This window comes from Cygnus olor, chromosome 4, assembly GCF_009769625.2.
Source record: "Cygnus olor isolate bCygOlo1 chromosome 4, bCygOlo1.pri.v2, whole genome shotgun sequence".
NCBI classification, from domain to species: domain Eukaryota; kingdom Metazoa; phylum Chordata; class Aves; order Anseriformes; family Anatidae; genus Cygnus; species Cygnus olor.
The window spans coordinates 32,802,008-32,822,344 of record NC_049172.1 but is presented as its reverse complement, the minus strand read 5'-3'; the positions used below and the strand labels follow the sequence as shown (position 1 = coordinate 32,822,344).

General features: G+C 46.6%; 1 protein-coding gene across 5 annotated transcripts in view; it reads right to left on the bottom strand.

The window, feature by feature from the left end:
* The window catches only part of FBXW7 (F-box and WD repeat domain containing 7), a 167,680-nt gene that overhangs the window by 21,688 nt on the left and 125,655 nt on the right, over positions 1 to 20,337 (bottom strand). For 4 of the 5 annotated variants that reach the window (XM_040555390.1, XM_040555393.1, XM_040555389.1 and 1 more), the window contains exons 3-4: positions 9,295 to 9,377; positions 6,128 to 6,269 (exon numbers count right to left, since the gene is read on the bottom strand). In XM_040555390.1, coding sequence (XP_040411324.1) covers positions 6,128 to 6,269; positions 9,295 to 9,377 — 225 coding nt within the window. Of the gene's footprint in view, positions 1 to 6,127; positions 6,270 to 9,294; positions 9,378 to 11,193; positions 11,460 to 20,337 lie in introns of those variants that run through there. The other variant, XM_040555392.1, reaches the window with a different exon arrangement.

The window sequence follows — 20,337 nt, the reverse complement described above, 5'->3', positions numbered from 1 at the left end:
TTGCTGTGAAAAGATCATCATGTTGCATCATTTTTCCGTGATTAAGGTTTCAAAGCATTGGGAATGCCAAGAGAAGTACCATTTGCCCAAAGGCCGGCCCACCTGGCTTTCAGGTGCCCCTGTGCTCGCAGAGGGCTGCCTTAGCTCCGGAGGGAGCACATGCCAGGAGCTACCACCAAGCACTCAGTGCAGTGGCCCAGCCACCCATCTGCACGCTCCTGCTCCACAGCAGGCACACAGGAGGGCCTGACATCTGCCGTGACGGAGGGGCCGAGGGGAAGGGGCTGAGGAAGGGAGCTCCTGTGAGCTGAGCCTCTGCACACACTGCTGGTGACTGGGAACACGGCCTAAGCTGCCAGGAAAGCACTCCCCATCCCCACGCGTGTATTATATCGTCACCGCGAGAGATCCGGGTTTCTGTACCTCAGGTGTTAGTAGATCTCAGGTCGCCAACACCTCACAGTGTTAAAAAGAAACAAATCTCTCAGCGTAAATTGCAGCAGTATTGTTACAAATAGCTTTCATTATCAATTTCCTTCAATGGAAACATCCGCATCCCAGAACAGTTCTCCATCTATCAGGCACTGAAGAACTGTTTCTCTCTCCGCCTTTCCAATTGTTTGTTCCACTTACCCCAAGCTTTGCTGGTGCTAGGTACAAGCGGTTGGAATCTTTCATCTTAGCTGTCAGCTGCATTTGAATTTAGGAGAATTAAAAAAGGAAAACTAATACCTGTGCTACTTCCTCACGCTCTAAGTTTCCAAGGTCAGCCTACTCTTAATCTATAAGCAGCTACATTAAATTAAAACAAATCAACCCGAATAGCATTGTGCATTGTTGTGGCAAACACTGATGGCAGTTGTGAACACATTATTAATTAATAATTTCACTGTGTACCGTCTGTACCTCTCTTGCATTTCTATTTTTAAAATGCAATTCGGAGCTGCACAGAGAACGGAGATGATACAAGAATTGCAAAGAGATGCTACTGAATAAAAGTAGCGCCCCTTTCACCTGTCCAGCCATTGTTACGGGATGGCTACGGACAGGTACCTAAGGCTCTTTCTAAGCCATCAGCTGCTAACACAGTTTTTTTTCTCTAGGACGTTGTCCCCTCAGTCTCTCATTTAAACAAACAGACCCCCAGCTACAGGCAGGAAGGGTCTGTGAGGGAAGCGCTTGGCAGGAACAATTCTGATGAAGTGAGTAATCTTGCCAGATGAACACTACCGTTCCTGTTAATGAAGGCAAGACTAGGAAATTAGTGTTTCTGGACCCCAAAGCTTAATCTGTTTGCACAAAATTGCATTGAGCAGAAGAAGTAAGTTTGTGGCTTTGATGAGAAACAACAGTGAACAAATATCAAAGAGGGAAAAAAAAAAAGTAAATGGGTGCCAGACAGTTTGCAAAGTTTCAAACGTTTTAGATGACCGGAGAGGCCTGAGACACTTGGTGTAGTGTCCAGAAAACCTTGGGACTTCTACCAGGTGATCCCCTTTCAAACTGAAGAGTCTTGTAAAGAACATACTTCGTCTGTAAAATGCATGTGTTTATTTTCCTTGTCTTCAAAACTTAAGCTTAATGTAAAACTAAACCAAAGCTTTTGTTTTGTGGGGGGGTTCCCCTGGGAAAGGCAGCTCCATGGTTCCTTCACACAGCCCTGGGGAGCCTGACAGGGACTGCTGCTGCTGAGCTCCTTCAGTGATCTGAAATCCTAAGACAAAGCGTCTCCCTTGTCCCTGCCCAGTGCCCCAGGGAGGTCTTGCTTTGCCTTTCGTCTGGCTGATGCCATCTCATCATCCAGGATGCTGCTACTGCAACCGTGGCACTGCCTACCTGAAAAATATCCCTTCCTTTTCCCCTTTGCTGTTATGCGTGAACCTCTTTCCTTGCTTTTTCAGGCAAGCCAAACAGCTTTCTATCAACATAAACATCTCCGCTGCTTCTACTTCTACCTCATCGCTCCTGCCTGACTTGTCTCCTCTCCCTTCATCATCTCCTTCTGTTTCTGTGCCTCTACTCTACCATGAGCTACGCTTTTCTGTCACGCAGCCCCAACCTGTTAACTCCAGTTTGCACAAATCCAGTTTGTAGCTATTAGATCCTTTTTCTGTTCCAGGCATCTTAAGGACAGCTATTTTGAACACGTTATGCCATGGTACAGTTTTAGGGTGCCGTTCTCTGTCGCTGCATTCTGCTAACGGAGGTGTGCTGTTTCCCAGAGAGACCTGCAGAGGGGCTGTCGGGGGTCCTGCTGCTGCCCAGCCCCTGGGTTAGTTACCGAGCACCTTGCCATCTCAAAGGTTAGCCTCGTCTGGATAGACGTAGCACGTAAGCAAAATCCCATGCAGGAAAGAGCATCTGGAGCAGCGAGCAGCTGGTCACAACGGAGGGGCTCAGAGCAGTGGGTGCTGCAGCCCCCAGCAAGGAGGACTGCAGCTGAACCAGGCTGCGCATCCCCACCAGACGTGACCTGAGCCTGCCCAGAGGAGCATCGGCTGGTGCAGCCCCTTACGTCCCTGCTGTGGGCCAGAGATTGGCTTCACCTAGAGTTTCTTCTGAAAGGAGGCTAGTTTGTATGTGCCAACACTGCTCTGCAACCCAAGCCAAGGGGAAACGAGCAGGGAAAATTGGGGGATTTGCTTTGAATCTCCACTACTGCTCTGAACCAAGGTGGCAATGGCAAAACGGCCAAAAGCAGCATGTTGCTGCACCGTGGATCCTTCCCATTGTGGCTGCAAGGGCTGTGCATCACCACCGAAACCTTGAACTTACACTATGAAGTAGAAGACGCTGTAATGCTGCTTATGATACAATCTTTACTGCCAGCTGCATGTAAGAGGTGGACCACCCACTCTCGTACATGTGTGCATTCACAAGCGTCTTTGGAAGAGTATGACATGAAGAATGGTAAGTAATTTGAGTTATGGCAACCTAGGCAACTCTTTATGTGAAAGAAAGAAACAGTATTCTAGCCAGCCAGAAATGGGAGAAGGATTTTGGACACTATCTAAACCACTGAGAAAACAATGTTTCCAAGCTGCGGTAAAATAATAGCGTTCACTAGTTACTCAAAGTGAGTGCTGTCCTTACACCCTATGGAACAACTTTTCAGCGTCACTATGTGCCCTCCAACATACTTCAAGGAAATTCCAAATTTTGTTGATCACGTTACTTAAATAAAACCCAGCAGTGTAAGCACGTGAAGTAGGAAGAATGAAGAGAGAAAAATAGAATGTAATATTTAGAGCAGTACTGTCTCTGACTGAGTTTAGCATGCAGCTGATTTTTTTCCTTATGGCAAGCAATTTGGTGACTTAAAAATATTTATTGTTCCAAATAAAATAAAAATAGTTTCTTATAAAAGAAAAAATCTTGTAAAGATACACTTGGGCACTGAGTTTTAAAAATCTTATAGTGGACTTTAAAAAGACCTGGAACCGAGAGCCACTGCGAAACAGAAAAAATAAATAGGCCTTTAAGAAATTAAATGACTTGAACCTATCAAAATGCTTTTCTATTTTTGTTTCCAGACTAACATTTCATTGAAATCAATATACATCTTCATTTTTAAAGGGAAAGTGCAAACACACTTCCAGCTGTTTCTCCTTTCTGCACTAGTTTTTGTCATTTTCACAATAAAAAGCCTAGATCAGCTACAAAACGTAACAGCAGCAATAACATACAAAAATAAGTTTAAACGAAAAACAAGATAACAAAACTCAGACACACCTTCTGTTTTCTTAGTATTTCAGTGGTCTTGCATTTAAATTTGGGAAAAAAAGAAACAAAAAACAAAGGAGAGTGACTGAAGGCCAATGTACAGGTGAGGAACCTCAAAATAACCGAGTATCACTTGTTACTGCTGGCTTCTATGCCAAAGGACAGTGCTACCTTCAAACAGGACATATGTCCAGCTAACGTGCCCCTGGTAATTTAGCTTTAAAATTAATTGGAAATATATTTTCACATAAAATAAGATAGTGCTATTAAACAGGCTTAGGAGGCATGAAGTACATAAAGAAGAAAGGCCTCCCATTTCTGTTTCTGCACGGGAAAATCTTTGTATTGCAAGAATGATGTTACATGTGCCAGTTAATTCTGCCCTCTGGGCAGAGTGAGCTCCCCTTACTTTAAGATTGTGCTCTCAAAGTTTAAGTAATTAAGCCTTGCCCCCTTCATAAAATCCATGTGGAAAATAAAAATGCAGAAAATGAGGTGCTTGGCATTAGCCAAGGAGGTGCAACATTGAAATGCAGCTACGTGGCTCTGAAAGCTTTGGGTTCCAAAATAAGGGACCCCCTTTCGAGAATACAATAGAAACTACCGGTGAGGGTGGTAATCACTGAGTGCTGCTAGCTGGTCTCTAGACATGAAAAAGAGGCCTCTCTCTCTCAAGAGTCCAGATCAGAATCCAGGAATTATTGCTGCGGCTGAGTCTTTTCTAAACCTGAAAGTATCTAATTATGCAGTTAATGGAGAACATCGTTTCTCCATTAACTAAACCAGTACTTGTGACCCTAAAATAATAACAACCTAACTATAGGCAAAGTTTCCATGGGCTTGTGGACTTCTTTTCCCAATCCTGACCAAACAGCAAACAGCATTGTTTTTTTTTACTGTCAAGCGTGTTTGCGTCATGCTCTCAAACACTTCAGCCCTTCATAATTTTTTTGAATATGTAACTATTGGTAACTAGTGATCTTCCATCAGAAAATACACATTATGCACTGCACAAAAAACAGCTTTTGTCAGTACAAAGGCTTTAACATTAACAAAATGTAAAAATACAACATCGCATTATATTAAGTACGAAATATACAAAGTACCATTCAAGTCTGATTCCTAACGGTTAAAAGGACATATTTCTATGAACCCTCTTAAAAAAAGACACACGGTACCAATTACATGTGAGCATTTTTAAGAAACTGGATGATGTGTACAAAAATATGTTAATTCCAGACTTCCGCTGTTTTAAGCAGATTATAAATATGTAAAAATAAAGAGGGAATGGAGTTCTACGTTATTATTTTAATGTTCAGAACTGACAGTGATTGAGATCAATGGTACTATGTGGCAGTGTGAATCAAGCCAAAAGCACACTCCTGCCCGCAAAATTGTATGCTCGCTACTATATCTACAATATTGCTGCTCTATCTTTGAAAATGTCTGTTATCATAATTGAAACCATGCCTCTATTAGTTACTTATGCCTTCTGAAAACATTTTTAGAAGCAACAGTTTATTAATCAAGGGTTGAAGACATAATATTTCCATTTTTCAAATCAATGAATGGGACCCATCCCTACTTCTTAAAAACAGGCAGCGAAGCCGTACAGCCAAGAGCTCTCTGGGATACAGTTTGTGCCACGGGAACACAGGCCTGCCCCAAAGCGTGTTTGTACTAACACACACAAAATTGGCTTAGCTGCCACCAAATTGGTGTCACGCAGGCTTTGGTTTCTACCTGTGGAACTGTGTACCCCCGCGCCTCACACCATTGGGTATTTTAGTTTAGTTTTTTTTTTTTGTCAAATAAAGTTTTAGACATCATTGAGGGCTGTTGGAAAGATACAGCAAGCCTCTTCTCCCTCTCCTTTCAATGTTACATGCGTGTGCCAGCTGACATTGTGTTCAGTACTTAAACATCAGTAAAAATACACATTGAGTTTCCATTTAACCTATTTTTACTAAACATTCCTCTGTCTTCTATTCTTAGAAGACACCAGACTTACGGTAAATTTATTGCTATACCTACACTGAAGCAAACCACGCACTCACACTTGCTAGTCTCCAAGAGAAAATGTCTCCTGTTAGCTTGAGGCCATGGAGGCAGCCGTTACATGTTGGACAGAATTTGCAGAAAATGTGAAAGCATCAAACAGTATGGGCTATTTTATTAAGAAACCAGAGAAAGTAGTATTTTTTGTGAGTTTCTACAGCAACTAGCTAAAATGGGCAACTGCATTTCCTTGAAGTTGCTACCCATTTGTTTTTTCAACAGTACACAAAATCAATGACCGAGACATTCCGGGATATACAGCGAGAACTGCCTTTACTGCAGCAGCCCTTGCTTAAATCACAGAGGTAAGCTGCTCCAGATGTCTCTTTCTCTAAGCACTGGTTACCTGAAACATTTTCAGCCATTCCTGAAGGCCTGTGGGTGGCTGCACAGATGTAATGCGGCGCCGCTGCTGTCCCTGGCCGTTGGCTGCCCTCAGGTCCCCAAAAGTAGTAGGTGTGGCAGAGCATGGCACCAGCCCCGTGGTACTAGAACACAAAGAAAAAGTGAAAGCTGCATGTAAAACATGGAGGAACATTTACAACCTAGGGCAGCAGGAAGAAACCTAGTGCAGAATTTGCAGCTATTACTTAAAGTCTGAAGCTTCCTGCAAAGGCAACAACATGGGAACGTCCCGTTGGCCGCTCACGGCGCCAGCTCCCTCACTCTCACAAATTCACCTGTTGCTACCACTGCAGTACTGATCTTCCAGCTAGGGGGAAACTCCTCCAAGGCCGAAAAACTACTGCTCCATCAACTGGCCGGCAGGTTATCTATAAAGGTGCGCGTTCTTATATCCCTTTCCTTGACAGAGTATGTCCTTTTCTGCTGGGCTGCAACTGTGCCTTCCAACCGGTGGTGCCGGGAGCCCGAGCTCAGTCTCACCTGTATGTGACGTGCTATTGCTGCTTCATACACAAACGGAGAGGTAGTTATTCTTAGCTCTTAATATACTTTTGTTGACAAAGAGCTATTAATATCAAACAATTCTAGCGCCCTGGTGATTGCGACTGGACTTTGAAGTACTCGTATGGAGCATTTTAAAGTTTGTGTGTTGATGGAGTGACACGGGAATTAAAGGGCGGCAAAGTGAAGAGGGAAAAGGAGCCAAAGGTGCTTCCTGAATTACAATTCGATTTTTTCACTCTGACACGTTAAAAAACAGCTCATTCGTATGGGACAGGGCTTTAAAAAAAGCCAGGATTAAGCTGCTATTGTAGGAGCCTAGAGTCATACAGCTGACTGAGTTCTCTCTTTTTTTTTAAACATAATGTAAAGTACTTTGTTCACAGAATGTCAACGTTGTATTCCCCACCACGAAATCTGGAACTCTGCTATAGTGTTTTCAAAAGCATTAAAATTTTAAATGCAGTCGTGGGACTCCAAAAAAAAACAGCAACAAAAAACAACCCAAACCCTTTGCTTTTACTTATGATAAACCCAACTTTTTATCAGGTATTTATTCAGGGGGTTTACTGACATTTCACTGGCTAGAGGAATAGCTTTGAATGATGCAAGGCAGGCCCATTTTAATACGTATCTCATCAAAATCTACAAATCTTCCACCCTTTATTCTTCCTTGTTCTGAAGGACAATTGTAGCTTGTTCTAGCATTTACCCAGGCTGGTGAAGAAAAGTAAAGAATGGTTTGAATAGAGTTTCTGATGATAATTTCACCGAGCAGTAATAGAAACAGAAGGTGATACCAAAATACTGTTTCACAGATCAGGGATCCTCTTAATGACGTTTGTTTACTGGCTTTACCTGTTATATGCAAACAAAGTTAATCAGAACTGTCAATTTTAAAGAGCGTCTGATCCTATGGAAAATGAACCAAGCAGACACAAGAGCCGCATCGTTTGCCTAAATATTATTACAGAAAATATAATCAAACAGTTTAGGAGAGAGGATCAGATGTTATTTAAGGATTCTTTTATGTCAATAATGACTCAAAATCCAAGCAATGACAGTAGAAAATGTTCTTTTTTTTTTTTTTTTAATAAAATCTGTATTTACAGCCTACTCATTCTCATCACCTGTACAGAGACCCTGCAGAAGGCCTCTCATTTAGGCTTCAGAATAAGGCCCTTAACTTTGGCTTATACTGGGTCTGAGCAATACATAGCCTTGAGCTTGCCTCACTACGACAGTTACACCTTAATTCCTTCTGCAGTGAACTGGTTCTCATTCAAAGACAGCTATTCCAAATAAGATCTAAAAGTCTCTTTCTTTGACCTGAGATTAAGCCAGCAGGCTTTTGTTCCTGCTGTATTTTTCTGTTTGCTCTCATTCACCTGCAGCAGGCAGGCAGGTTTCTGCGGAAGCTGGACAAGCACAGCGGTTCCTTTGAGTGCGACAGATTCGCTTGCCAAGAAGCGCCCCTTCCTTAGTCCGGAGCTGTTTACTTTTACCTGAGTGCAGAGAACGGCGTGTCGCACCAGGAAGCACCCGGTGGATGAATGAGAGTGTTTTTCCACTAGAATAATGGAAAGGCCTGGAGAAACTACCAATGCACGAGACGTGGGAGCTGCAACACGTGCTTCTTGGCTGCCTCTTTTTCTCTGCTGCAGCGTTTCTGTCTGAAAAGCAACCAGGGAACCTGTTTTCCCTCACTGTCCTAACTTTTTTCTCATCACCTGCTAACCCTCTTAAAGGAAGGGAAATCAAATGCATGTTACTTTTGAAAAACCCATCGGTGACTGAACGCTATGCCGCTATTCACAGAAATAACGTCCCCAGCCAGTGTTAGGTGGCAAGCACGATGCTTGTGGGAGGGCTGATGCTTCTTACGGGGGAAAAATGTGTGATGGTGTAAGCTCCAAAACGATGGGAAGCAGTGGAGCACCAGAGCACAATCGTTATGGCAACTATGTAGTAGGACCTGCAGCTGTAAGGCGTGCACGCAGGGCCCTGCTCGGCCACCTCCCCTCGTGCTCAGGAGCGCTTTGCCCTGCAAGGCATCTGACCGCACACGTGCCGCTGTCTGCGCGACGCGGTGCTGCTCCAGAGTAGTACGGAAGCAGGCTGGAGGAGCCCTTGATAATTTCACATCGTGGGTAACAAGTACGTGTGTGTTCCCGTTCGGATCAGATGGTCTGCTCTGCCTACATAAATTTCCATTCTCTCATTCCTGTTGCCATAGCAAAGTGATACATTTGATCACAGTTTGTAATAGGGTTTATCATTATGTCCCTTTTTAACAATCTGATTGATTTTATTCCCAGGAATGCCTCAGCCCTCGAAAAGTCTCCAAGTAAATGGGTGTGCTATATTTAGAATCAAACACAAACCTCAACCAAAGAAATGCAAGTCTGGCTACTTCATTAAAACTCATCTTCAGTGTAGGTGATTTAAATTAGCTAAGCAGTACATGAACAGTGAGTGATACCACCCCTTCCTCCACTTCGCAGTGCTTTAACATGGAGAGGAGCTATGAAGCAGGCTTAGCGAGACTGGAAAGATGGGATACATGCAAGAATCACGACCCAGTGGTCTGTTACTGCATTTAATTACCTTGTGTATTCTGAGACTTTGCAGGGTTTCTTTCCCAGAGAGAAAGAACGGACCTCGGAGCCATGGTCCAACTTTCTCTTCATCTGCAAGGTGAGGGAAAAGAGCAACAACATGGTTTTAGTTACATGGCCAGCCTTACTTGCACATACTTCTGTAAAACAAATCCATTTTTACTTTTTACTTGAATAGCGGATTTCAACAGTTAGCTCTCACAAGATTATTTAAAGCAACATTTTAGTTTCTGGCTTTAACTTTAAACAATATTTGATACATGTTTTTATACGGTACATGGATACAGTAATGCTGTTTTGAGGTCCCAAACCCACTGGAATTACATTCCTTTTATTTCCAAAGGCAAATGTTTAAAAGTGCGCAGAACTCGGTGCTGCTTTATTTACTGAACTGCTCTCTCCCTGTTCCCCAGGGAGGGGAGGGAAAGAACCAAACCACCTCCTTCATTCTCCGTGTCCAGGTTCTCTGCTAAAAGTCTCACACAAACGGTTAAATGTCAGATAACGTGTCTGCATTATAAAACAAATACCATTTTATGGCCTAAAAAATTTCAAATACATCTTTTCTTTTGCCCAGCACCCTTTATTTTCAAGTCGCACGCTGGAAGCATTTATAAAACTGACCGAAAGAGTAACAGACATTTTTACAAAAAGGTTAAGGATGAAACCCGGTAAATCTCAGCCTTGAATGTCACCCACAATTAGATGTGATCAAAACCAAATAATGAGCAGGGCAGCTGCTAAAAGGGGAAGCCAGTCTGCAAAAATTACCAGCGAGATGGAAACCAGTGAAAGCCATATTTACCCAGCCAGACAAATAAAGATTACTTTCTACATATTTGGGCAATCTTTAACCACGGGCTTTTGGACTCAGCAAGACGTTGTGATGCTAAATGCAGTTTCCGCTGTGGGTTTTGTTGGTTTTCATTTTCTTTAAAAAAAAAAAAAAATTATGTGATACACCGGAGCACTTGAACCAGCAGACGGATACTTACTGCTGCTTACAGCTGCAAGCTGCAGGATGCAGGAACTACCTGTGTAACAACTCGGACTTTAATTTTACCGTTTTCCTTTTTTTTTTTTTCCTCCAAAATTTCATTTTAAGATACACGCTTTAAAAGTTGGTATCTTACATAAACCACTGATTTGATCTCTTCTAATATCGTGCTGGGATATGTTTAACCATTTATTGTATCGGTCTACCTGTATAAAAAATAACCGAATTAAACCCAAACAAGCAGGATGATGATCCATATCGCGTTGTCTTGTATATTATTATTATCATTATTTTTTTTTTAACTTTTCAAATACCTTCGGGGCTTTCCCTACAGAAAGCCATCGAGGACCTGGGGCTGAGCGCGGCTCCCGGAGGCGGCGAGGCTGAGGTTTAACCCCGCGCGGTCTCGCAGCAGCAGCTGGAGCGGCTGGCCGCGGAGCCCCGCTTTGCGGCCGTGCCTCACCCGGGACACAGCACGGCGCTTCCCCACGCGAGCGCGGGACCGGAGCCACCCCGGGGGCACCCGAAGCACCGGCCTCGCCCCCGCCGTTCCCCAAACCCCGGAGGAGCATCCACCGGCGGCGGCGCGGGATAACGCCACCAGGCAGCGCGCTGCGGGCACGGTGGGGGCGGCTCGGGCTGCGTGCGGGCACCGCCGGGGCTCCCCCGCAGCGCGCCTCGGGAGCGCCGGGCGCGGAGCACCCCGCGGCTCCCCGCCGCCGCTTTCGGGCTCGTTTCCCGCTATTTCGGGCAACTTTCTCCCCGCGCCGGCCGCGCGGCCGACGGGAGGGGGCAAAACTTTGTCGGCGGCCGCCGGCGGAGGGCAGGCGGCGGGGCGGGACGTGACCGGGGGGGTGCCGGGTGCGCAGTGCGGCCCCGCGGCGCACTCACTTTGTAGAAGATCATCTTGAGGGTGCCGTAGAAGCCCATGGCGTCGGCGCGCTTCCCCCTGCGCGCCCGGCGGCCGGGCAGGCGCTGGCAGTAGAGCCCCTTCTCCGGCAGGTAGGTCACCGCCTCCCGACCCGACATGCTCGGCCGAGGCGGCGCCGGCGGCGGGGACCCGCGGGGCGGCCCGGCCCGGCCCGGCACGGCAAGGCACGGCTCGGCACGGCCCTGCCCGGCTGCCTGCGCCGCGCCGAGCCCGGCTCCCTGCCCGCCGGCCTCGCTCCCTCCTCCTTCTCCTCCTCCTCCTCCTCCCTGCTGCCTGCCGGCCTCCAGCGCCCGCCCCGTCCCTCCTCCCGCCGCCTCCGCAGCGCGCCTCGCCTCGCCGCGGCACTGCGGCCCGGGGGGCTGGGGAGCGCCCGCCCCGCCCCGCAGCGCCCGGCACGGCCCCCGCCACGGCACGGCTCGGCACGGCTCCCATCGGATCGGCAAAGCAAGGCACCGCACCGCACCGCACCGAAGGGGATCCCCGCGGCGCTGATGGGGCCGCCGCTGCTGCCCCCCCGCCGAGGAAAGGCGCTGGGGTGGGCTGGGGGGAAATAAAAATAATGATAGTAGTGATAATTACGATAATAATAATAATCATAAAGATGGAGAAATAGGCGCTGGTTTATAATAACGTATGTCCGGGGCTGCCGGAGTTGAAGCCCCCGGCTCCAGGCGTTACATAAGGGGCGCCAAAACATGGACCCAGGGGAGCGGCGACGCTGCAGCAGGCGAGGGCTGGTGGCGGGGAGACCCACAGCACGGCCTGCTGCCCTCGGGGGCCAGAGGCACCCAGCGCCCGGGCCTGGTCTTCACCAGCAACCCCTGGGCCAGATCCTCCCAGAACCTCAGCACCAGCCCCAGGCCCCCACGTGCTAAGGACCGCTCCTTTTCCTGGGGCTTCCCCCTTTGCGCACATCCCTGACTCTGCCCCATTCACCCCTAGGCTTACATTCAAGGGCACTGAAGTCCCCCAGGTGATGGGTTGATGCTTGGACAGACACCAGCCACCAGGCAGCCTGGTTTAGGTCCCATACAGCCAACTGAAGTGAGACACTCCAGCTTCTGCAATTTTCCCTGTTCGCTTCTGCCAAGTTTTCTGCCTGAGTAGTTAAAAAACAAAAAGGGGGTGCAGAGCACCTCCAGAACATGGGCTGAAAACACCTTCACCTGTGATTGTGCCCAGCAGCAGAGGGGCTCAGCAGCAGCCATGCAGCTGCTCCTGGCGGCCAGAGGGGAACCCTCTTTTCCCTGCTGCACCAAGTGGTATGGAAAGGAGCACGCATGTAAAGGAGAGGAACTGCTTTCTGCAAGAGCCTTCACCTTCCTCATCAGTACTTAAACAACTCCTCATCTTCACTGTTACTTCGGTGCAGGTGAGCGCAGCAGCGAGGTGTTGGCGCACAGACGAGGTGAAGGCACCGCACCATGGCACACGAGGACGGCTTCGCACAGTGTCAGCCATCTCCAGCCAGCCCCGAGCCCTCGCTTTTCCATCTCCCAGTGAAATGGCTCTGCCCATCAAACCTCGGCATTTATGCCATTACCCGTTAAACTGCAGTGCTGTATATTTTATGAGAACAAAATGGTCTTGAGTTGACTCCATACCTCAGACGTGAAGAGAGCTGTACATATCCCTGGAGACTATTACTGTCTTCCTCTGCGAGCGCATCACATGCGGAGGGGAAGGAAAAAAAACCCACACAGGCTGCGCGTACACGCGAAATCATCACAGGAAGAAAATTAATACCCAAATCACCAGACACGAAGGAAGCTGAACGTTGCCACTGTGGGATGCGGGACTTCAGGCAGGGGCACACGTAAGGCACCCTGCCACCTTCCTGGTGCCCCTGCCCACCCGACACAGAGGGGGATGGCACCCCGGGGTGTCCCAGCGGGTGCTGGCAGGAGAGCCCCGGGAGCAGCCTCTGCTCTCCTCTCCCCCGCCCACGGACAAGCGCAACCTGACAGCGTGACTGGATTTCTCTTTTGAACAAGATGTGCTTCAGAGTAAGCAGTCAATGAGTTGAATAATAATTAGAAATTACTATTTTCCTCTCTTTCGGAGTATTGCTATTGCTGATTCCTTCTCTTTTGATAATGACTGGCAGAGAGTCTCTCACGGTTAAAAAAAAAAAAAAAATCACTGACTTAACTGCTACGCTCTGCGCCGCGGTCAGGGCCCGTGCAGTAACCCCAACATCCACTTGCCAGCGGTGCACAGCGGTGCAGCACTCGGCACATCAGATATTTCTGCGCACAAAGGGTTTCGGGTTCTTCCTAATTTTAGCTGCAGATACCACTGACAGATTTTGACATTTTAATGGTGACTGTCTTTCGTCTAGCAGTCTACCTTCCTGAGAGCACAAGACAAAAGCTGCACACGGATCTCTGCCACCTGAGGTTTTTCTCTACAGCCTTACCACCTCCTCCCAAACAGTGACCCACCCTCTGTGCATCTCAGGGTGGCAGCAGGTCCCAGCGGGGCGCCTGCCCTTCCCCCAGGCCCCAGGAGAGCCCCTCTGGCTCCTGCTCCACCTCTCTCTTGAGAGGGCTTTCGCCCCCTCCTTTGCCTTGAACGCCCCCCATCCTTGGGGGAAGCTCAGCATCACAAGCACGCCACGATCTCAGTCGCAAGGAACAGCGCAAGGAATGATTTAAGACCTTGCGCAAGCAGAGGAGAACTGACACAACCACGAAGACTCAGCAGCGCTGCAGGTCACGCAGCTCCACTCTGCATCTTCCTGGAAAACCTAACGGGGACAAATAAGTCCCCGACTCCTCCGACGCTTCTGGGAGCCCAACAGCAGAGACGATGCCTCCATTCATATCTTTCCTGACATTTACAATAATCTTTACTGCAGTAACTTAACGTGCTCCAAGCGCACTTAATGGCATAAAGTAAATGCTCCTCGCAAATGAGCATACATTGGGGCAGACTACAGTTAGCAAAACAACTTTAAGAGAAAAATCCAAAATCGCTGTGTTTCCCCGTTTCATATGTATTCAATTTCAAAGGTTGGCTTTATTTTGTTTCAGCTGAAGATAAGTTTTCAAGCTTTTAAAACCACAATCAGCATATAACTCATGACATTTTAAAAAAATGTCTCCACCAAAATTACATAGTTTCCAGTGGACACAAGTCCAATCTTCTTCCCCGTCAGTCCTGCCAGCTCTTAATTAATAAAAGTTCACATCATCCAATTCTTTTCCTGTTGGCACCATTTCTAGCACCTTTACCAGTTTGTCATGTGGCATGCTGTAATTAAGACCGTCTATTACTCCTAATGAAAGACTGGAATGCATTGCAGAAATCACCCGCGGAGCCGTGTAATCCCCAGAAGAACGGAGATCCCGGCACAACGGACCAAAGGAAACAGCATTTTGGGGTTTTGGCTGGAGAAACATCTCGGGGTGGGGAGGCCGCGGGGCGGTCTGGCTGCGGCGGGGACACGCAGCACGCCTGCGTGCGTGGCTGGCATTTCACACGCACATATGGGCCCTGCGAGCAGAATGTGTGCGGGAGGAGCTGTGGAGCAATATGGTTTGGTATCTCCATTAATATTGGTAAATGCATCACTCGAGATGCTGCCAGGAGGGATTCTGTGTACTCGGCACACTCAGCAGACATTTAGCAGACTGCCTCCTTTGGAGACGCTGCTGAGGGGTTTTTGTGTGGTGTCTAATAGGATTGCTTTCCCCTCACCCCCGGAACTCAGGAAACCAAATGCCCTAATCAAGTGGGGCCAAACCCCCGGCTGCCTGTGATTTAGCCCAGAGGCAGCAGCGAAGGCCCAGGAAGGACAGTCAGGCTTCGCTATTCTTCCCCTTTTCAAATCTGGTCCGGCCTGTGTTTTAAACACTTCCCTTCTGCTCCTAATCGAGTTAGGGCAGCTGCAGCACTCAGCGCTTTGTCTTCTATATTTGACCTCTCCATCTGACCACAGACTTCATTTAATTTGCCAAATGCTCCCATTCAGGCAAGAATCCGGCCCCACGGAGAGGTACTTCTGCCATCTGCTTTCGACATTTAACTGCAGCTTCGGCTCTTAAACGTAGGTGTGATAAACTGAGCTCCCCGTTCAGCCAACGAGCAAGGCAGATGCTAGGGCCTAACTTGTGTGAGGTCTTGGAAGAGGAGGAAAAATACACCCCATAACAAGTGTTAAACGTGTAATTCAACAAAGTAATTCAGGGCAGGCCTTTCCCCTACAAAAGGGCACTGCTATTACTGTCAAACCTGTTTTTTTTAACGCATTATGAACCAAGCCAATAGGATTTTGGAAAGCCCATGTTTTCATGGTTTCCCCCAGTTTGGCTCAGCCCAGGCAATGACCTTGAGGCTGTCACCTCTGTTTTACAATTTATTAGCCATCACCCTGCGCATGAAGGAGGAAGGAAAGGTACCTGGGCTCCCAGGAATGCAGTTTAGATGGAGGAATTTGTAATCCATTTACCTGCCACTTCAGCGGGAGGCTCAGCAAGGCCCGTGACAGCAGGTTTGCCTCACATAGGTACAGACAGAAATGTAAGCTTATGAGCTCACGGCGTACAAGTCAAACAATCCTGCTTCACTGCCCTGCAACGTGTACTGATCACTACATTACTGATCAATAACCCATTCTTGCAGAACTGAGGGACCTGAAGTTTGGGGTGAAGTAAGGCAAGCAGCAGGAAGAATACCACACGAGGAAGGAGGCACTACACTAAATTGCACATTGTCTTCAAAGGCTTACTTAAATGCAGCAGCAAAGACATTATCAAGTATGATAGGTGTTACTAAATTGTTTTACTAATTATATAATGTTTCTTGGCAAAGCATTTTGAATACTGCTTTCAAACTGATATTTTCCACACGTTATTATTCCTTATTCCCATGCAAAGCAAGGTATTGTAGTTAACAAAACTGTAAACAGCCTGTAAGTTATTTTTCTTCCAGGGATGGAAAAAGGCATAGACAGCACCTGAATATTACTATTAATAAATCCTGATTTTATGAGATCGGTACGGACTTTATGAACACTGCTTTCAAAGGTATATTATCTGTAGCAGAGATTCCCCATAAACCTGGTGGCTGTTGTGCAGCCAGCTCAGGCTGCCCCCCTCCCTGTTTGCCCAGCCACGCAGACATTTGTGCCCCTGTAGTCAGAGGTACAGATGTCTCACTCATTTCCCTCCCCACGGAAGAGCCACAGCAAATGCCTGCCACGCTGCAGCCTCGGGTGAACTGATAAGAACCATGCTTTAGGCTTCGTCCTCCCTGCCAGGGGGCTGTATTCTTACCACAGAGAGACCCGGTTGCACTAAAAAACATACTTAAGCTGCTGTCAAACAGAAATGGACACGAAAACATTACGGTTTCACCGTAAAACAAGCACAACAAGGTGAACCACAGGCTAGGGGTATAATGTCAACCTTCCTTAAACACGTCACGTTACAACTCCAGGGAGCTTGTGTCATTAGAACTGGGTATTATTTCTCTGCAAAAACAAAACAAGTCATTTGCTTCCCAAAGCCTCTTCTTTTTTCCCCCCTTGTTAAAGCAAAAGATAAAATGAAAACAAAAATATCAGTGGAGACAGGCTTCATGTTGCTTTTAATCCCCTGTGGCGGTAACCACATGCAACTTACCTACACAGAAGTCTTGTACGGTTTGTTTAAAAACTAGCAATACTATCTCATAATAAAGATTTTCATAATGCATATTGTAAGGAGGAGAATGAAGGTCGCTAATGCAACCTGCACTTTCACATATTCGACTGCTTTCAGTGCAACAGGACCATTAGGAGTTGTGTTTGGTTTCTGCAGAACATTAGTACCTGACTCGTGTTTCAAAGGAAGGAGGAGGTATTACACATAATGCATCTTGCCAAACATTCGCTAATGGCAGCAGATCTTCTTAAGAACCACATCTTCTTTCATTGTACTCCTATTAAAGTTAACTGTAATCTGTTTATTATATCATTACACTTAATACATTGCAAGATGAGCTCTATTTCTGGAAGCAGCAGTAGCTGCGTTAATCACTCATGTTCGTGTTGCACTGGGCGTTGAGCTTCTGTGGCACAGCCTGGACTAATGCAGGCACGCAGCTTGGGCAACAACCCCAGGGCAGCCCAAGCCTTGCTCCTCGTGTGCTCTTACGGCCACCTGCTAGCACGTCACCCCCCGGGCTCCACATTTAATAGCTCTGTATTCCTGCTATGATCATTTCACGGATTCTGCCTGTGCTGAGTGCGCCAGACGTGGTCCATAAAGTTAGCAAAATGAGTGCTTGAGACTTACTCAATCCTACCTCCTATGCACAAGGCACGAGCCCTTCTTGCTGACCAATGCATGACAAGCAAAAAAAACAAACAAAAAAAACCCAACCAAACATACTACCTTTTTTTTTTTTTTTCCCAACGTTTCACCCATAGAACTGGGCTGGATTTGTTTATATTGACAAGAACATTTCCAAATTAATGAAACGGGCATTTCTGTCTTTGAACACCGGCGGTCAAACTGTTTTCACTCAAATATGAGCAGGTTGGGAAACCAGCTTTGTACGGAAGAAGAAAGGTCTGCTCTGTCGTGGAGGGATTTCCAAAAAAAGTCTGTGGTTTGCACAGAATACCAATAGAGCACTGGTATCTTACTGCCTGTTGTCTGATAAGTTATTTTCTTTGGAGATAGCTTAATTTTGATTGCCAAGGGAAGCGCTTGTTTGTCTGGCACAATATAAAGAAATCTATTTACAAAACAGTTCCTGCCCCCCCGTCTGTGGTCCATGAGAACGATAAGGGCGTTAGTGGCGAGCCCTCGGGCTACAGACAGAAGAATTCCTGGAATTACAGATTATACCAGAGGGATTTAGGAAGAATTTGAAGAATAAACTGTTAAAAATGTCAAATTCATTTTCCTAACTGTACTACCTAAAGAGAGTATAAAGGTTATAAAACCAAGCGTTCAAGGGAGTTTGAGATGACAGATGCAAGATACTTTTACTCCTAAAAAGCTGCTTACCAAGACAGCCCAGTGCAGAATGCATGCTAAATACAACAGAGGATCTGTGGAAAAGCCTCCTATTCATTTAGGATATGCTGTTGGTACTCACTTGCACTTGCCTCAAGTTTGCAAAGGCAAACCTGCAAATGTTTGTAGCATCCTGCAGGATCCTGTAACGCAGAAGGGAATTTAGCTTTCCCCCGTATCACCTGGCATCAGCATCTCCCCATTCCCCACTTGGGGCCACATCTTCCACAGAGCAGCTGGCAGCAGCCCCTCGGGGGAGCTTTGCCCCCCCGTCTTTGGCTACCACACCACCGGGTGAGTGCAGGGGAAGGGCAACAGGTTGGTCTGGTGGGACACAGGTCCCTCATAGCCTGGGGCATCCCTGGTACGTGTGAGGGGTTGTTTTCCTTCACACAGCTGCAGACAGTCACTGTGCCCCACTGGCGAGCACCAGCAGCGTTTAGAAAGGGGACAGGGAACTCACCCACTTTCCCCACGGCCCCTGATGTGCAGCCACGACGACTCGGGGAGCCCTCCCCGAGTTGGTTTCTTGCCCTGAGCGCATTCCCTGGGCTGCAGGGGGAATGGATGCCAAACCTCTGCACAACAGAAAGGCATGCCAAGCATGCCGGGGTCACACCAGGCTCTTTGAAGCCTCTCTAACCCACTGTCTTTAACCTTACGCTGTGCAATTTCGCATCAAAAGGGAGCTAGCAGGCTAGGAAACCTGCCCAACCTAAACAAACTCTTCCTTGAACAGGTGCTTCGAGTCTAGAAACCAGATAGCACGCCTGTCTGCCTCCAGAAGAAATGCAGCACTGCATAATTAAGGGTAAGCAGTCCCTCATCCAGAGCAGAGGGGGGAGAATTTAAGCACTTTTTTTTCTTCACTGTATCTAGCATTATGTAAGATTAGGGATAAATACCTCTAATACAGTCAGTCCCAGAACTGGTATTGATAATAGAAACCTCTCATAAGTGCAAAAGGTATGAAATTAGGCGGCAGGGTGGCAAGACCTACAGCATACAAAGAAAAATGCCCATTGCTTGCCATTGTGGTCCAAACTTCTTTTGGAAAACCACTTTCTTCAGTAAAAGCTTATACTCCCTATATCAAGACATAACATTTATACTTGAATTAAAGAAATTGCAACACATAAAACTGTTTCTACCATCATTTCTACCACATACCGCAACCTCAACACATCTCCAGACTTTAACCCGTTCTCCAAAACTTGCCAACTTGGCAGGTCAGTGTAATGCAACTGGTGAGCTCCCTAAACCAAAGCCATGCACTGTGGGATAAGCAGCAAGTTAGTTATCTAAATTCCTGGGTTTTGAAACTTCTAATTTCTTTATTTATAGACAGGATGGAGTAAATTAGAGATTTCAGGAGTATTTGGCTTTCACTTGTAACCACAAAATTAGATGGCAACCGTGGTTTTAAAATCTGTAATGTTATGTAGACTCTTAGTATTTCTTAAACCCGATTACTGATGCGAATGTAGCCCATCTGATGGTACTGAGTTACTAAAAAAAAAAAAATATAAAAAAATGCAACGCTACAAAGCAAAATCTCTAGGAACAGTCTAAGCCACCAATGTGGTAGGCTGTATGGGGAAAGCTTATTCTTTGCATCTTTACTCTTTTAATATTCTACAAAGATACAAAATATTACAAACTATTATTTGAAATTAGTACGCAAGAAGGATTAGAGATGCTGCAGCAAAGCCTATGCAAATATACATCTTGATTCCTATTCCTTTTCTTTTACTGAAAGCAATTGCTAAAGCATGTTATGAGCTATTAGATTGCTAAAGTTATGCTAGAGATCTTCTGACCAAACTCTAGGGTGTTTGTTTGTTTGTTTTTCTGCTTTCCTTTTATTATCATATTCCATCTCTAACATTTAATCAATGCCAAATCGGTTTAGGTAAGCCAGCCTTTCTCACAGAAATGGAAAAAGAAATCCCGCCATACACGTCACATGCCTGCTGGTGTTACAGGGAAAGACTGAATGGAAGAGGAAAAGGGAAGCAGGAGGGCGGAGTACGAGAGCACCAGTCTGCAGCTTGGTATTTAGCAGAAGCTTCTGCTTTCTAAGCAGAAAGTTGG